The sequence below is a fragment of the Peromyscus leucopus genome, chromosome 10 (genome assembly GCF_004664715.2).
Source record: "Peromyscus leucopus breed LL Stock chromosome 10, UCI_PerLeu_2.1, whole genome shotgun sequence".
NCBI classification, from domain to species: domain Eukaryota; kingdom Metazoa; phylum Chordata; class Mammalia; order Rodentia; family Cricetidae; genus Peromyscus; species Peromyscus leucopus.
In genome coordinates, this window is record NC_051071.1 from 83,161,242 (window position 1) to 83,179,672 (window position 18,431).

General features: G+C 40.5%; 1 protein-coding gene across 2 annotated transcripts in view; it reads right to left on the minus strand.

The window, feature by feature from the left end:
* Positions 1-11,559: 11,559 nt before the first annotated feature.
* The window catches only part of Prkg2 (protein kinase cGMP-dependent 2), a 105,682-nt gene continuing 98,810 nt past the window's right edge, over positions 11,560-18,431 (minus strand). For both annotated transcript variants that reach the window (XM_028873158.2, XM_037209191.1), the window contains 2 exons: positions 15,899-15,965; positions 11,560-13,817 (listed from right to left, as the gene is read on the minus strand). In XM_028873158.2, coding sequence (XP_028728991.1) covers positions 13,722-13,817; positions 15,899-15,965 — 163 coding nt within the window. In that variant the 3' untranslated portion in view covers positions 11,560-13,721. The remainder of the gene's footprint in view (positions 13,818-15,898; positions 15,966-18,431) is intronic.

Here is an 18,431-nt window from a genome sequence, read left to right on the forward strand (position 1 = left end):
TTTACTCCCTTTAAAGTGGGATCTGTGGTTTTTGTAATTGACATACCTGTTGTGCTCAATCATTTTTTTCTGCCTTTAAATTTTTTAACTAGCAGAGAAAACAAACTCAATCAAGAACCCCAGATGGTAGCATTACTTAGCACAGTAATATAAAAGTAACTGATAAAGAGGTTGGTACCAGGAAAGTGGAGTTGTTGTGATGAACTTGACCATATTGGGTTTTGGAGGATGTGGAAGGCTTTGGGACTTTGGTTAGAGAAGCCATTGGATGCCATGGGCAGAGGTCGAAAGGCTGTTTTCGTGGGAGCTTGATAGACAGGAGTGCTGAGAATAGTGCAGAGTGGAAGCCCCATCTCCAGAGGTTTGGAAGAACAAAGAAATCCGCTAACAATGTGGCTAGAGGCCAAGTATGTGATAATGCACATAATGCAGCAAAGAGCCTGCATTCTGATCCTGGTCTTGGAATTTACACGAGGCTGAATTTGAAAAGAAACAGACTACCTTTTTTGGAGAAGAAAATTTCAAGATCTCATAACATTGAGTCTGTGGCATGGTTATCACTGAGTTATCACCTCCCTTGGAAGTCTACAGGGAAACATAGCAACAGGGTGAAGGGGAAAAAAAGAAACAACGCATCTGTAATTTGAAGAGGAAAAAAACACGTGGAAGCTTATGGTTGCAGCTATGCCATGTGCTGAAAAGGAGACTGCAATGGTTAGAGCATCACCATTAAAGAGAAGCTCCCCATTCTGCACTGAAACCCTAGGAAAAGTGCCTTGAGGGCAAGACTGCTCCCAGCCATGGCTCCAGCTGGTGAAGGAGGAGAGCCTGAAGCCTTCCCTGCTCCTAGAAGGTAGAAGCCAAGGAATCTCCATTTGCATCAGTATATAGAAGCTGCTTCAGCTGTGGTCCAAGGGAGCCAAGCTCTGTCCTGAACTGCTGTCAGAACCTGGCAGTGCCCTCCATGTGGCGCCACTTGTGAAGACATGAAAGATGCAAGATGAGATTCTTTCTCTACAGTTCAGAGATCTGACAAAGCCAGCCAACATGTGGCAAAGTTTGGGGGCCCTGTGAGGGGGCTGAGAGGGCATTTCATGGAGCTGTGAAGGTTGTGACAAAAAACCACAGATGGCAGACATCTGCTGAGAAGGGCTGCTCACAGGACATGGACCCAGCCTCAGAGAGAAGGAGTAGATGCAGCCAGCAAAGCTGGAGGTACAGAGTCACCTAAGCCCCTTGAAATTGAAGCACCAGATACCAGACATGGAGCTACAGGATTTGGCGTTTTCCCTGCTCAGTCTCAGTTTTGTTTTGGTCCAATCTTTTCTTCCTTTGCCCTCATTCCTCTATTTTAGAATGGGAATGCATATTGTATGCCATATTATACTGGAGTTATGTAATTTGATTCTGGAATATACAAGGGAGTCATAATAAGAGACTTTGGGTCTTTGAACAGAGATGGTCATGAGCTTATGGTAGTCAAGGTGTTTGGAATTAGTATGCCTTAGAGATTAATAAAGGAAAAGACTATTTAATAATAATGTGCATCTGGCTCTGGATAATGCCTAAAGAGGAGTCAGCCATGAATAAAAGCTTTTCTAATTTGTATAGATCTTAGGCTCATGCATTATACATTGTTAATCTCACCAGTCAAGAATAAGATTGCTACCACAGTTTAAAGTCAAATTTGCAGGAAGCTTTAATTAAATACTGGCCAGGTTGATGGACTCTCCAGCCAGGTCCATCTCTGGTTTCATAGAAAATGGTCCCAAGTCACATTTTGCAGGGGATTAAAAATACAAAGCCCTTAGCCGGGCGGTGGTGGCGGCGCACGCCTTTAATTCCAGCACTCGGGAGGCAGAGGCAGGCGGATCTCTGTGCGTTCGAGGCCAGCCTGGGCTACCAAGTGAGTTCCAGGAAAAGGCGCAAAAGCTACACAGAGAAACCCTGTCTCGGAAAAAAAAAAAATACAAAGCCCATAAATAGTCAAAACCCATAATTCACCACATTTCCCAGGAAGTCTAATCAGGGGCAAACATACATCCTAATGCATGTACTTCCTTCCTGCATACCTACTGCCAACATCCAATTAGGGGCAAGGATACATCCTGACATATTTCCTGCCCAAGTGTGATCAAGCACATCCAGTGCAAGTCAAACAATCTTGTTTGGGGGAGTGAAAACATGTGGCTTGTTATCTCCCATTGCCTACAGCATTTCAGGAACTATCTGTCCTTGGACAAGGGGCTTGCAGATCAGTGGCATTTTTGTTTTATGAATTTCTTAGACATAGTAATTAAAACTTAAAATGTAACTTTGGCTCTCACATTTCTCCCTTGAGTTGTATCCTGAGTCAATTCCTTGACTCTGTGATGGGTACCTGTTTATACTGGAATCTAATAACCATCAGCTTAATGGTACCCACAAAGGAATTATCATTTAATTAAGGCATCAATGATGCAAGAGCCAACACTAATTACCAGAAGCATAAACACAAAAGGCCCTGTGATGGATGATATAGAATTACTATCTAGAAGGAACCTGGAAATGAGAACGGGGACCAGTTATTTACTTCCTCTAAGGTCCCCTTTTTTTGTAATGATTTTTTTTCAGTACAGCCAGATTATTTCTAACGATTCCCAAGTAGTTTGTATAGAAACAACAATTTCCTCTTAAAGATATACAATAACCTTTCCTAGAGGTTTTACATAGAGCAGGTCGAGTATGCTATTATATTGTAGAACTGGACAGCTAATTTTTCTACCAGTTGATAGATCTGGGTCTATTTGTTTTTAACAGGCACCTTTTCTGGTATGCCAATGGACACTATAGGTAGCTCTTTTGTTCCCTATTTCAGGGAGTATCCTTTTGTTCTAACATTCTAGCCTGTTCAGGGACAAGGGATAAGTACTCTCTTCTGTAACTACTTCTTGCTGAAAGTTGGACATTGTTGTCAAGGTCAAGAAGGTGTAGAATGTTAGTCAAAGGCAAGGAGGGAATTAAGGTAATAGGGCATTCATCAGAAGCGTCTGCTTCACTGACCCAGCTGAAGAGATAGGGAGCAATCACATGCGCTGGATGGTCCATATCAGCTTTCAGCAAGTCCAGGTCTTCAAGTCATTTGTAGCAGGTTGTAGTCAGCAGCTGATGCTTAGATGGTGTCTGTCAGTCAAGTGAAAAATCTGCTGAAAAAGATATAGACTAGGGACAGAAGTTCATATTTAGTAACTTAAAGGAAAATTACACATTTGAAACTTTCAGGCCCATTATCCTGAGAGTTGGGGAAGGGGAGGAGTCCCAAGACCAGGGAGAGAGAGAGAGAGAGAGAGAGAGAGAGAGAGAGAGAGAGAGAGAGAGAGAGAGAGAGACCACCCTCAAGAATAGACAGATAGGGAAACTTGGGCTGTAAATATCTGGAGTCCTTTAGACCTGTGAGAGGTGGATCCAAGTCTTATGACTCCCTATATATATCCTCTGAAGCTTACACAATTTTTTAGTTTACAAAAAGACATAAAAGTCTTAGCTATATTAGCATTACAAATCTGAACTGAAACTCACATTGTAGAAAAAGCAGGTAACTGGTGTCTGTAAAACAGCTGAAGTAGATTCACACCTTTGAGTCCTAGCAAAAGCTAGAGCTTTGGGTTAAAAAGCATGACCATTTTTCCACTGTCCAGAGAGCTGGATATAGATTGAACAGAGATGTCTTCAGCCTGATGAAAAATACTTTTAAGTCTATGCTTGCTTAGAAGACAACCAAAGGAAAATTAAAATATTGAGCTTGTGACTCAACAGTAAGTAGTCGATGCTCTACCATCTTATCAGAATTCCACTGATGAATGTTAAAACTTTAAACTTTTGAAATCTTAGTGCAACCATAGCATAAAAGTGGGAAATATCTGAAATGTATCCCATTTTCACATACCTTAAATCACTTACTTATGCCTTTACAACTTGAATTTATATACCTTAAATCATTTTCATAGTCAATCAGAACTTCCTTAAGCTTTCACATCCTCAGACATTAATATATCTTAGAACACTTAGGCCTTCAGAAATAGACTCTCATATAGACTCTCTACATAGACTCTCATATCCTCAGACCTTTATACATCTTAGAACATTTTCTTAGACCCTCAAAACTTGCATAGATTTTAACACATTTTCTTTCCATCTAATCATTCACCAGAGACACAAGGAGTTATTCCTGAGAACAGTCACTGCAAATCATGTTCCTTTAGAGGAAAGTTACATCTGAAACCTGTTTATCTGGTAATAGGAAGCCAAAAAGCAAGGCAGACCTGTCTGCCTTTTCTCAGAAGGAAACCTAGCAGCTCTGGAAAAAGCAAGGCCAAATTTTTACATATGAAATGACTAACGAGGTGGCTGCAACCTTGCGGGAAGAAGCTGGTTGCCTGTTTCTGGGAAGCTGACAAAGTCTAGACTATGATCAGAGATCTGAGAAGGACAAACTATAGCAGAAAGTATAATCCAAATAGCCTGTGTATCAGTTAAAATGACAGAGACTATTCCAACACCTCGATGGTCATCCCAGGCTCCTGTGTTTTCCATGGCATTGGGGGCAGAGGTACCAGGACAACATCAGTCTTCAGCCACCTGGCCCAGAACATGAGAAGCTTTCCTATGGAGGAGAAACATGCCAGGACTGACCCTTACTTTGTCTAGGCAAAGTGGGGCAATCAACTCTCCATTGTCCTGCTTGTCCACAGTTTGGTCCAGGTTCTGGTGGTAGGTGCGGCATTGGAGCAGTCTTGCTCAATGGTTAATGTTACCGCAATCCAGATGGAGTCATCATAGTGCCTGTCATCTTCTTTGGAGATCTTGGGGTCACTACCAGGAGCTGGGAGGTCTCTGACATAGTAAGCTTTGTCCATTAAACATTTTAAATACCATATTTATCAAATCTCTGACAAGTTTGAGGACCATTCTTTATTATCTATTAAGCAAACTAAACAGACCTAGGCTTAACCCTATATAGGAGGCTAAATAAATCTTTTTCCTATAATTAATTACTTTGGTGCTTAGCATGACTACAGTTATAGTTATGAACACATTAAAGAATTTGTTCATTTATGAGATGACTGACTATTAGCTGGCATATCTTAATCATCTTTCACAGTTAAAAATTGACAATTTCTGAATTGAAGCTCCTTTTAGTATCAAAATAAGACTTTTAACTCATAAACAGTCCACAAAAAGACCGGGAAATTTCCTGATCTTTTAATAGTATATCATTACAGAAAATAACAATTTCCTATATGACTCAGTTTATCAAAATAGCCGAGGCTTAACAAAATTAGTAAAACTAAGGAGGCTAGACATGCATTCTTAAGCATATTCTTAAGCATGAATAGCCCTTAGGTATGGAGATACAATCTCTAAGCCAGTGGTTCTCAACTTTCCTAATACTATGACCCTTTAACACAGTTCTCCATGTTGTGTTGACCCCCCAGCCATAAAATCATTCTCATTGCTACTTCATAACTGCAGTTTTGCTGCTGTTATGAATCTCAGTGTAAACATCTGACAGGTTTGGTGGTCCTAGGCTACCCCTGTAAAAAGGTCTTTCAACACCCAAAGGACTGAGACTCCTAGACTGAGAAGCTGCTCCAAGCCCCTTTCCAGACTGCTTAGGTCATTGTCTTGCTTCATTAAAGATTAAGAATATCCCAGTTTCTGATGTTTGCTATTTGGTGTTCATAGGTGTGGCCTTAATTCTTAACCTTTTTATTTGTTTATTTTTTAATTTAAATATTAATAACATAAAAATTTATAAGCTTAAAGCTTCCCATAGCCTTATAAATTTAAATATTTTAAAAGTTGTTCCTTAAAAAAAATCCAGCTTTTTAAATTTAAATTTGCTGTAAAACTCCAAAATTTCCTCTTAAGGACATTTAAAAATCTCTCAATTGTGTGTTCCTGCAATATCAAATAAGGTGTCTTTTTGTTTTTGTTTTTGTTTTTGTTTTTAACTTCAATAGGGAAGATACGGGGCACAACCACAATCTACATAAGGCAAAACTAAGCTCCAGCAATGCAAACAACCCAAAGCTCAATATCTGGGATCCATTCACAATCTTTGGATTTTCTCAAGGGGCTCGGATCACCTCTTTGGCCCCACCCTTGGCTGCACATACATAGCCTGCTTCTAGATCTCCACCTACTCCATTTCACCGTGCCTGGTGCTTCAGGTGAGTTTCACCTGGCACCAGCATTTACAAAACCGCTGTGATGGTCCCCATCACACTGGGCTCTCTTTGGGAACTCTGGCCCTGCCACACATTGGCAAGTCTCAGCTGTTCCCCATGACCCCTTCATGTCTTTAAAACCATGATCACCCAGGTGACTCTTACGTTACAAAGTTTGGCTGCCAGCACAAGGTATATTCTTGCAAATGAATGAAGGGAGGTACATCTTTAAAAACTTATTAAACAAGCATTGGTTTTAAACCCTATCTTTCATAACCCTTGTTTTCAGGACAGAACAGGAAATATCGTGCAAACATGCATTCTAATCCACAATATCTTGGAGACCTGTTGTCTTCTTGGCAGGCCCACATCACGTGGTCACCTTTAATCAAGATTATGATTATGACATGACACCTGTCTTCTCCAACCCTAGCAAAGATGGCTGTCAGCCATGTGGCTGCCTAAAGATGGCAACAATCCATGTGCTGTTTATATCCCCAAATGGAATCATGCTACATGGTTTTTATAAGATCACCTATGCACAAAATTTTAACTATCAACTCCCAGTGTTGCTAGTTTTAAGTTAACAATTTTCATAGATTTTACAGATTTTTTAACCATATCTAATAAAATAAACTTATTAATCCTGAGGTGCAGGATGTTCACATGAACCAACTCTAATTTTTTGGCTGCTCTGCTTTGCTTTCTTTCCCCTGTCACCATGTCCGATGGTGGCTCAACTGACAAAGGACACAGAAGAAACTTTCAAATATGCTTGGGTCCAGATAAGGGAGAGTCATAACCCAACTCGAGAGAAATTTTTTCTTGGTTTTATTTTTCCTTAGTTTTGTACCATAGATCTACATTTTAGGCTTTTCTAGGAACTTTTTAAAAATATTTTGATTTTCTTTCCTAAGTGTAACTCTGAACCAAAGGCATCTACAACACAGCTCCTGCACTTAAGGCCCACGAGAAATTGCAGAAGCGGGGACAGAAAGGTTGTAAGAGCCAGAGAATGAGAAGGATGCTTTGAGATGGCATCTCTAGACATAATAGAGATGCTACACCCATGAAATCTTAACAATATGGTCGCCTAAACTAAACCTGCTAAATGACAACTCCAACGGTCATGTAAACATAGATGAGGAAATTTCACAAGGTCCTACCTCCAGATGAAAAGCTACAGACAATAAATGGCTTCTCAGAGAGGGAGAAACAGTCTTCTGCAACGGGCCTCCTGATAGGTTTTTCCAATCCCACGTGGTCATTGCTAAATGCATGTGCATAAGAGCTACATTAAGTGGATTCAGTAGGTTCTGTACACACACACACACACACACACACACACACACACACACACACGCACGCACGCACGCACGCACGCACACACGCACGCACGCGAGTGTGTGCGCGAACACTTGCGGGGCATGAGAAGAGTTGAAGGAAGAAGAGGGAAGAGCAGAAATGATGTAAACATGGTATGCATGTTGTAAATTTTCAAAACAATAAAGAGCAGTCCAAGCAGGATGTAGAACCCAGGGGCGCTCCAGACCCTACAATTCATGATCCATTATAGTCTGAAGGTCTTCTTGCATTTGAAAAGCAGGTTGTTTCCCAGGCACTGTGTGTTCTTGAATGCTTGTCCCATCTTCTGCATCAAGCAGACTGGTCAGTGTTCTTCCTTAGCCACAATACATTTCTTTCTGATTTTAGCTCCTGGTCAGTGTTGTCTATTTCTACTCCTCACTGAAGAGGGTTACAAATTTCACCTTACTTTCCTTTGTACAATTTTAAATTAGTCAATCAACAATTAAATAAAATATCTTGATTTTATTTTTGCCTCCTGAAATTTAAAATGCCATACCTGTAATTCAATTTTGAGTTTGCATGTCAATCACCTGAGTCAAATTACTATTGTCATTTCCTACAGAAGTATGAGACCTGTGTCCTGAATAAATTTTGATAAATATTAAATAGAAAGAAAAAAGGAAACTCATTGGCTAAAAATGCAAACTAAATATCCTATATAAGGACAATCATATAGTATGTATTTTACTAATTTCAAAAATAAGCTACTTTGTCCTCTGCCAACTTAAGCTAAGACAAGTGTGTTCCTTAGCCATCCTTTCTCAGTTTGGTTGGGATCTGGATCTTTCTATGAGATAATTTTGCATAAGAATGCTGATTTGACAGACATCCACGGCTAGGCCCTGGGTGGAGCGCTGGGAGTCTAATTAGTGAGAAAGAGGAGGGTTTATATGATCGAGAATTGTTGAAACCAAGGTTGGATAAAGCACAGGGACAAATAACCAAACGAATGGAAACACATGAACTATGAACCAAAGGCTGAGGGGCCCCCAACTGGATCAGGCCCTCTGAATAGGTGAGACAGTCGATTGGCTTGATCTGTTTGGGAGGCATCTAGGCAGTGGTACCAGGTCCTGGGCTTGTTGCATGAGTTAGCTGTTTGAAACCTGGGGCTTATGCAGGGACACTTGGCTCAATCTGGGAGGAGGGGACTGGACCTGCCTGGACTGAGTCTATCAGGTCGATCCCAGTCCTCGGGGGAGACCTTGATCTGGAGGAGGTGGGAATGGGGAGTGGGCTGGGGGGAAGGGGAGCGGGGCAGGGAGAGAACAAGGGAATCTGTGGCTATTACGTAGAACTGAATAGTATTGTAAAATAAAAAAAAATTAAATTAAATTAAAAAAAAAAAGAATGCTGATCTAAAAGGTGGTTGTAGGACCCAGGCCAACTTGCACTCTGGGCGTGAGTATAAGTGCATCACTGCTGCAGAGCCTGCTGCACACTGCCAGGGACCAGAGGACTCACCTTGGGAGAATCAGTAACCAGAACTGTGGCTTCTCTGGTCCAGATTGCTCCCCCAGTGTCTTTAAATTCCAGACAAGGAAGGCAGGAAGGGTTTGAGGATGAGCTGCACTTCACCTAACATGACAAGATTGGTCATCGTGAAAGCCAGATGCAGGCTCCAGTTTGTGGTCACAGGCTGTGTTCTTTCTTAACAAATTTCATTTTCTATCAAAGATTCAATGTTCCTGTTTTGTTTCTGCTTTATTCTTGCTTTTCCTGCCTGGTTATTAATAGGAAGTTATCAGCTTCGAGCAAACTCTAAAGAAGAGCGAAATTTGGGTTCGTGATTTGTTTTAGTTTCAGATTTTGGAGATAAATCTCATAAAGCCCTGGTTGGCCTTGAACTCATGATGTAGCCAAAGGTGATCTTGAACTCCTGATGCTCCTATGTCCACCTCTCTGTGGAGGTGTATATGTACTATCTATCACAGGCCTTCAAGAAGAGAGGATCGTAAAAGGCAGGCACAAATGGAGGAGGTCTGAGGGTGTTTTTGAAGCTGCTTGCCACAGCCTTTCAAATAGACTTTTAAAATGCCTCAAGCCTGTTCTGTTCACTCCTTCCTGATGACACCCTATGTGTAATAGATTGTCAACACACATGGCAAATAACTGAAGAACAATTCCCATGCAGTTATATCAATGACAGGGCAGAGAATGATACCACAAGCAAAGCCCAGATTTCAGGATAACTGTATTCAGGAGTGTCCAACCTTTTGACACTGGGTGACTACACTGCCCTGCACAAATGTGTTGGGCCAGAATCACAGCTCTCCTGAGACGATGCAGCCCACTGGCTACAGTTGGATACACCCCTTGACATCTGCCTGTGCCTACACTGTCCCCCATCTCCTAAAGCAATTATCTCTTGCAGTTACCCTTTGATCGTTTCTCCCTTCAGTGCTGTGAGTGCCAAGAGAAGACGACTTCTTTACTTGTTCCAGAGGATTTCAGACCCGAAAGAATACACTCAAGGACTGCGCCCAGGGACCCCACCCACACCTGAGTAGGATTTCGGTCACAACATCCTAGATGCTGGGCCTGAGGCTGATGATATTTTTATAGAGGCTCCCAGGAGGGAATGAGTTTGTTTTGCATATGGGTGTAATGCAATATGCAGTCAGAAAGCAGATTGTGGCGGTTTTAAGACTTGCTACCTATGTTTTGAAACTTTCCTCATTAAGAAGTCACATTTATGTACCCTGCCTTCATGTCTGGGTGGGATTACATCTCCATGAATAGAATATAGCAGAAGTGAAGTTAGATCGCTCCCAGGAGTAAGGCAGATGAAGCAGTGCTGCTTCTGCCTCGTTGGTTAGAAGCCTCTCTCTTAGATTCCAGTGCTGCTATCAACGTATCTGGCTAGTTTGGGGATGCCGCAGTAAATATTCCAAACTGCTGAGACAACAGGCATGGGCTAACCAGCAGAGTTTCAGCCACTCAAAAGTTCCAGCTCAGGCACCACATGTGTGAGTGAAACAGGTCCCTGATTCTCCTAGCTCCCAGCACTGGTGGTGTGGTGCAGACAGATCACCTTGGCCACCTGTCTACATTCCTGGCCCTCAGGATCTGAGAGTGATAAAATGATGACTCTTGGTGAGTGTTCTAAGTTTAGGGCTAATTTGTTAGATGTGTACAATCGCGGGCACCAGTCCAGGCAAAAGCATTACAACTAAATTGGGAATGAAATATGTATTCAAGGCCAATATGAGGCTTTGGGAACAGTCAACAGTTGGTACTCCATATAATTGTAGAATCTTACTTGAATGAAACAATGGGTGTAAGTGCTCCTAGCATGATGTCTGGCAATAAAAAAGGATGTATTATTATTATTATTATTATTATTATTAATTATTTCAAAAGAAACACATGCACATATTTCTAAGTGCTTATTCTTTATGACCTGCTAGTACTAATATTTAGGTCCAATGTTTAAAAACTTTAAATGTATATTTAGAAATTATAGAGGAATGAGGATGTGATTTGTTGTAAATTCATGCAAATCTGGGCCTCATCTCTTTCTTTTCTACAAACTTCATTTTTCTGCCTCTAAGACATTTTAATACTTAGGTAAAAATTAATAAGCTACCATGATGAAAATTTGACCCCATATGAAAAGAAATCTGATGAATGAAAAATTAATATTATATCCTAGAAAACAGAAATTAGAAATAATTAAAAATATGATGAGTTTTCACATACAGGGATATTTCCATACTTCTGTATGTGTGTGTATGTGTTTGTGTTTGTGTTTGTGTGTTTGCATACACACGCACGTGTGAATGCATGCACATGAACACATACGTTTATGTATCTTTTATTCATAAATTTTTAAATGTAGGTCAGTTCAGTAGAGCGCTTCATTTTGGTGATGATGAACACTTCTTATACACTGAAGTTTGATCAACCATCCTTACTGCAGAGACTTGATTTAACTCAACAATTCTGCATACAGACACCACTGACACACATGGTTCAGAACTAAATGGTTAATAAGGCCGCTTTAATTTCAATAGATATAGTAACAGTAGCTCCCATCTATGCAGCAAGGATCATTTCACAGATACCAGGTAAGGATCTGTCTGTACCTCAGCTTTGTTCTAAAAGTGAGAAGCTAGTACCCAAAGGCAAATCATTTTTTCAAGGTCACTGAGCTATAAATCAGCTGAGATTAAATGATAATTCAGTCTTACATATCTTCATCTTTATAAAGGAAACACAATAAAATCATATATGGGAATTACATATGACATGACCACTCACAGGAAAAATTAACCTCTAAGTTGGGTTTTAACTCTATACACATAGTATTATTCTTTCCAATTACAATAATGGAACACTCTTGAGAATATCATTGTTATAACAGTACAGTCCTAAAGTCCATCCAATATATCCATTTTCTACCTGTATATGTTGGTAATTATAAAATATATACATGGAAAAACATATAGTACATACAAACCAAATGCAAATAAAATATTTTTAGGCTTTAGAAATTCTTAAAGCATGTTATATTAATCCTAGTAAAAATGGCTTCTCTATATACAATACATAATCTTTAAAAATCTACCCCAAGAAACAAAACTCTTTGGTTCAGCAAAAGGAGTCTATATATGTAAATATAATTTATTAAGGATGCACTTTCTTTTTCTGGGCCTCGCTTATCTGGCTTAAATCTTCAGGAAATAGATTGACTTTCTCTAAAGAATGAAAATACATGTGTGGAGTTGGTGAAGTTTGCTTTTCACATAGAATATTATCATATGAAAATACAATCAGAAGCTTGAAAGATACAGGAATTAGGAATGACACAGGATGTTGTTTCTACCCTGCCAGGATTAAAAAGATGGAGAGAAATTTGCCATCGTTTTGAAAGGAAGCATGGAAGTGATTGGGATCAACACCTATAAACACTCACTGGTAAAATTCTCAGGGTGTTCAACACTTTGAAACTCCCCTATTCATTATCTGGAAGACTGCGAAGAGGAAACAGAAAGAGACTAGGTTCTGAGTGTTCCTTTTACTTCTAAAATCCTATCACGTCCCCAATAGTTTGTGTTATAATTATATACATGATTCAAATGCCTTTAAACAAAGCCGTTAACTCTACAGTGATTACAAGTATCAACACCTGCCAATGGGCTTCTCAATAAAAATTAAAGGTGCTCATTCTATTCTCTGTGTGCATTAGGAGCAGTGATGATAGGGTTGAGCAACAGACCTCAGAGATTGACGGAGTCAGCACCTTTCCCTATTGGGGGTCATGGTGCTCTGTCTTTGTGGGAAGGAAATGTCCTTAGTCTTTTATTGCACTATCTTTTCTACTTTGATAGTGGAAGTATTTTTTAATAAAAGGTAAAACCTTCACAAAGGCCCAATATTTAGTCATGTTTTACTTTCTAAAGGATTTTTAATGAATTTTTTGAAAAAAATCTCTGAGTATTACAACTGGCCAAAGGGAAAAAAGTTTTTGTCTAATTTTTTTCTAAATTATTAAAAATGATGTAATTATATGATTTGAGTAACTTACTTCCTTTCGTACCTGGTACCATCAACCAATATTCAAATGTTTTCTTTTCCCTAGATGGCATCAGAAAAACAATTTAGACTATTTTTAGGTTATAAGAAAAGGAAATTCATGATCTTCTATTGACTACCCAAGATGTCTGGAAACCACCATTTGGGGATGTCACAATATATCTGTGGTGTCTGTTGAGCCCTGGAGAGCTTCTTCTAAAGTGATCCATACTCATCTTCTTCCTTCTATCTTGATGACTTTGGTGCTCAAGAAGAACATACTAATTTTTTTTTTCTTAGGATTCTAGGCAGGAGAGTGTGAGTTGAAGGAGCAACAGATTTCAGAGAAAACTATGTTATGCCAACAAAAATAGATCTGATCATGTAAAGGGGAGGGGACTGTCTGAGACAAGTACAGAATGGAATACAGGGATAATTCACAGCATCTAAAAGAGACGTTCTCGTCCAGAACCACATCTATCCACTCTCCTGCCCCGACTAGCCAGGATTTTCTTCTCCCTGATGATCTTCCAAGAGATCTTCCAATGCTCTGAAGAGAGGATTCATCAGCACTGTGTCACTGATCCTCACAGTCCTTTTCTGTGGCACATCATCACTTTCCTTCTGTCAGAAGTCTTTGTCCCAGCCTGACATCTCATCCGGAGGCACCCCCCTTTCAGGAGGATATTTGTCAAAGTAGCTGTGATCTATGGGGCCACTGAGCTAATGGAGAAAGGATAGAGCAAAGGTCAGGACAACGGTGACCAAGCATGCCAGTCCACCCAGGTGAAGCTTGCTCTACCCGAGTGCTAACATCACACTGGAGCGCCTCTTTCATATTACATATGAGAAAAGATGGTCAATTATCTGTCTTATGTCACAGTCTCGGGCTCAGGAGACCATCCCATTAGAAGCAAATGATTTTGTTGTTGGTTACATTTGTTAGGAGCTACACAACGTGAGGAAGTATTTTCTAAAGAAAAGGTGAAGTAAGTACTACCTACCTTCTTTTATCAAGTTAAGAAATATTTTCAAAACAAATTATTTTTAAAAATCAATATTTATCAGAGTTCCTCTCACATTTAAGTTTCTTACCAATATTGAATTTGAACTGTTAATTCATCCTTACAAAGTATGCATAGTAAGCAAATGGACAACCCAAAATCTTAGTGACACTGAAATATCACTAAGAAAATAAAATGACTCTGGAATTAAATTATTTTGTAACCAAGTGGTTTCAAACTCTTTACTTAAATCACACAGCACCTAATTAAACACTCAGATGAAAACCCACTAATGATTCCACTGTGATTTATTATGATGTGTTGGGAATTTGGGGGCAGCTCCGGGGACTGTCACCACTGTGCATAGCGGTTGTCATCCTGCACAGCATAGGTTAGGAAAAAGAGGAACATCACGTGACTTGAGAGAAGTGTGTCAAGAACTAAGAGGTCAACGTCCTACCAAATGTGTATGAGTGATGTCTGAAAGAATTGTGGAAGCTGTATCTTCCATTGCACACCCATACATCGATAGCTCAAAGTTAAACGGTAGCAGAGAATGAAATGTCTAGTCTGACACAGTCACAGAAATAAAATTTTTGGATTACACTTACTATAATTTAAATACCATAGGAGGACATTTGACGTCTGTTGGTCATTTAAAACATACACATACCAATATTACAACACTCCTTGTTTTTCCTTTTCCCATTCTGTTCTATCTATACAAATTTTCTTTTAATGGAAAAGTTTTATGTTTGACCATCATTCTTGATCACTCCCTATATGCCCCATATTTTAGTTTATTTTCTCCTATTTGTGTAATAATGTAAGCATTTCTTTTAGATACAGTTATATTTTCATTTTTAGCAGCATGGGTTGTCAGACGACAAATATTTTACAACTCTTACTGTAACTAAGAATTTAATTATTTTATCTGTGTACCTGAGCAACTCTGATGACTTTGGGATTTAGGGGACACTGGCAAATAACTAATTCCTGAGAGGTGACCTTGGTGATTATCAAATAGGCAATACTATTACTTTTACTTGTGTATATTCATGAAGCATATGTGTGCTTGTTATGCATTTGTGGGGGTGCTGCACATTGCACATGTGTGTTCATGCCTGTGCGTGCTAGAGGCTGATGCCAGGTGCCACTGTTCATTTCTTTTTACCTTATATGTTGAGACAGTGTCTCTCCCTGAACCTGGAGCTCATCAGTTTGGTAAGAATAGCTCACGAGCCGAGCGTGGTGGCGCACGCCTTTAATCCCAGCACTCGGGAGGCAGAGCCAGGCAGATCTCTGTGAGTTCGAGGCCAGCCTGGGCTACCAAGTGAGCTCCAGGAAAGGCGCAAAGCTACACAGAGAAACCCTGTCTCGAAAAAACTAAAAAAAAAAAAAAAGAAAAAAAAAGAATAGCTCACTGGTGAGTCCCAAGGGTTCTCCTGCCTCTGTCTCCCCAGCCTTAGTATTACACGCACACACTGCAATGCACAACTTTTAACCAGTCGTAGTGTCTTCACGCCAGGTGCTAAGCACTTGGCCAACGGAGCCTGTTCTCCAGTCCCAGAAACACAATTTAAGTCCCTGTGTCATAATTACTAGGACACTTACCTAATAAGATGTATTTTATAAAAGCACCTAAAGTCTCTTGTATACATGCTATCTCTTCCCCCTCTCTCCTTCACCATCCCCATTCACCCTCTCCCTTCCCTCTCTATCTCTCTCCCTCTCTCAAATCTGTTTTTAAAAACTAGTTCCTAGAAACTAATCAAGGGAGTGTCTTAGCAAACACCATACCTCTCTTCGTAAAGGGGATGGAAGGTTCCGCGCTTTCAGGCCCTCCCAGTTGAAACCATTTAACCACCTAAAATGAGAAAAATAAAATGAAGGATATTACTCACATGATAAATGAACAGCATTATATAATAAATGAATAGCATGTCAGAGTATATCTGTCACTCCATTTTGTCACTCCCTACCTCCAAAAGAGCTGCTTCAAGCAGCTGGAAGTTAATGGGGAAGGAGTTGTTTTGACCCATTTCATGTTAACCCCAACTGGGCCCCCACACAGCCCAGCAGCCATGCTAGGTATCTCCCTGCCACACTTAGATTCACAATTTATAGTGCATCGTCTCTTCAGACTTTCAGAACTTTGTTCCCGTCTGTATGGTACCCTCACTTCTTTTCATTATTTTTATTTTTAGGTTTATTTATTTTATGTGTATAAGTTTTTTTGCCTGTCTGCATGTATGTACATATCTAGAGATCAGAAGAGGGTGTCAAATTTCCTTGAACTGGAATTACAGATAGTTGTGAGCCACCATGCAGGTGCTGGGAACTGAATCCAGGTCCTCTGCAAGAGCAACAAAGTCCACTTAAGCCACGTAACCATTCACTGGTTCTCAACCTTCCTAACGTTGGGACCCTGGACTACAGTTCCCCATGTTGTGGTGACTCCAACCATAAATTATTTCGTTGCTACTTCATAACTGTAATTTTACTACTGTTATGAATCATACTATAAATATCTGATATGCAGGATATCTGATATGCGGCCCCTGTGAAAGGGTCGTTTGAAGCCAAGGGGGTCACAACCCATAGGTTGAGAACCGCTGCTTTCGGCCCTACCCTTGATTCTTAATTCACTGAGAGATATGAAGTGGGGGGAGACCCATAAGAAAGAAAAAGCATTCATGGTCTCTCTCCAGCCCTTCTGCCCCCATCTCTGTATTGCCTTCTCCCTTGTACCCGAAATGAGCTTGCTACCTTCCTGCTCAGGCCAGTTTCCCTGCCACACGCCCGACCCCATCCTGTCTGTCTGGTTTACTGCTGCCATTCCCCTGGCCCCGGCACTGTCACTGTCGACCCCGCCAGGTCATTACAGAGAAACACCTCAATGCGGCAGTCAAATGCTCTGCCGCTGAGCTGTACCCCAATGACTTCCTTGAATTCCTCTCCAGTTCAGTCCACGTCTCTCCTTTGCTCTGGAGGAAGAAGTCCTTGAAAAGGGTTTTTCATCATTCCATACACCCATTTTCTCCTGCCTACACTGCCGTCTGTTTCAATTCCCTCCGCTCTGTTGAATTATTAAATATTTCCGTTTTCATCACATTTGGTCTATTAGTGGCATCAGATCCTCACTTCCCGTGACTCGTTATTCTCTTGGCTTCTGGTGCACACTGTTGCCTGGAGACTCTTCTGGCCCTCTAAGTGCCTTTCCTCCTCCACCACTGCCATTTTCTAAGGAGGCGCATGCCCTCCACAGACCAGTCCTTGAACTTCCTTTCTTTCCCTAGGTAATTCCATTCTGCTTCACGGGTTTAAAAAGCATTTTATACCAATGAACCCCAAATTTTGACTAAAAACAAAACAAAACAAACCATCAACCACCACTGTTCACCATCTCCTTTACAAGAGTGATTATTTAAATGCACCAGACCACATCATGCCTTTGTTAAAAGTTGTTCCGTACGGTCCATTCTACTTCCTAGGAGAGGCAGTCCTCACTGTATTGGTACAGAAGCTTCCCAGCCTTACAAAAGTCACTCTTCCAATACCTTCCACCACGTCAAACACCCCTCCTCTCCTCTTTCTCCTTCACTTCATTTCTCTCTTTGCCATGACTTCAAATGTCCAGGGATACTTCCACTTTAAGGCCTTTGCACCAAATGCTGGGTTGTTTGTCCTCTGGATTTCAACATGATTGAGTCCTGTAGCATTTTCAAATCTTTTCTCAAGGATTATCTCTGCCAGTCCTTAATTGAATAGCTTGTCTAAACCCCCTTTCACCTTCTTCCCTCCTCATTCATACTTAAGATCCTTCCTGTCTTGTGCATTTCCCATATAAACTGACACACATACTATTATCTAATAAACACTAGGATGCAAGGATCTTGTTTATTCTCCATTTGAGGGTGGAGAGTTTCATCGGTTTCCTCTCTTTTTATGCCTGTAGCACTTGTCATGGGGATTGACACAGAAACGGGCTTAATAAAATCTTGGATGACTGAACAACTCTGTAGGAGAACAGACTTACACAGAACTTCTCCTCTAGTGTCTAAAAAGTTCCAACAAGAAAGTGTTCTACAGTGGCCTGTGGGAATATTGAGTCCACTGGCAGTCAGAATTTCTTTCATTCATGTGTCCATATCATTAATCTAAACAGGGGACTCTGGTCTTCTGCATATGTGTAATGCTAGACATCTGGAGGTCTCACTTCTGAAGACAGTCTGCTCCATCTCTTAGATCTTACAAAGAACATGGAACAATACCATCCTCTATCTATTGATCATTTTTAATTGGGACATTGAGGTCAATTTATCCAGGCAAC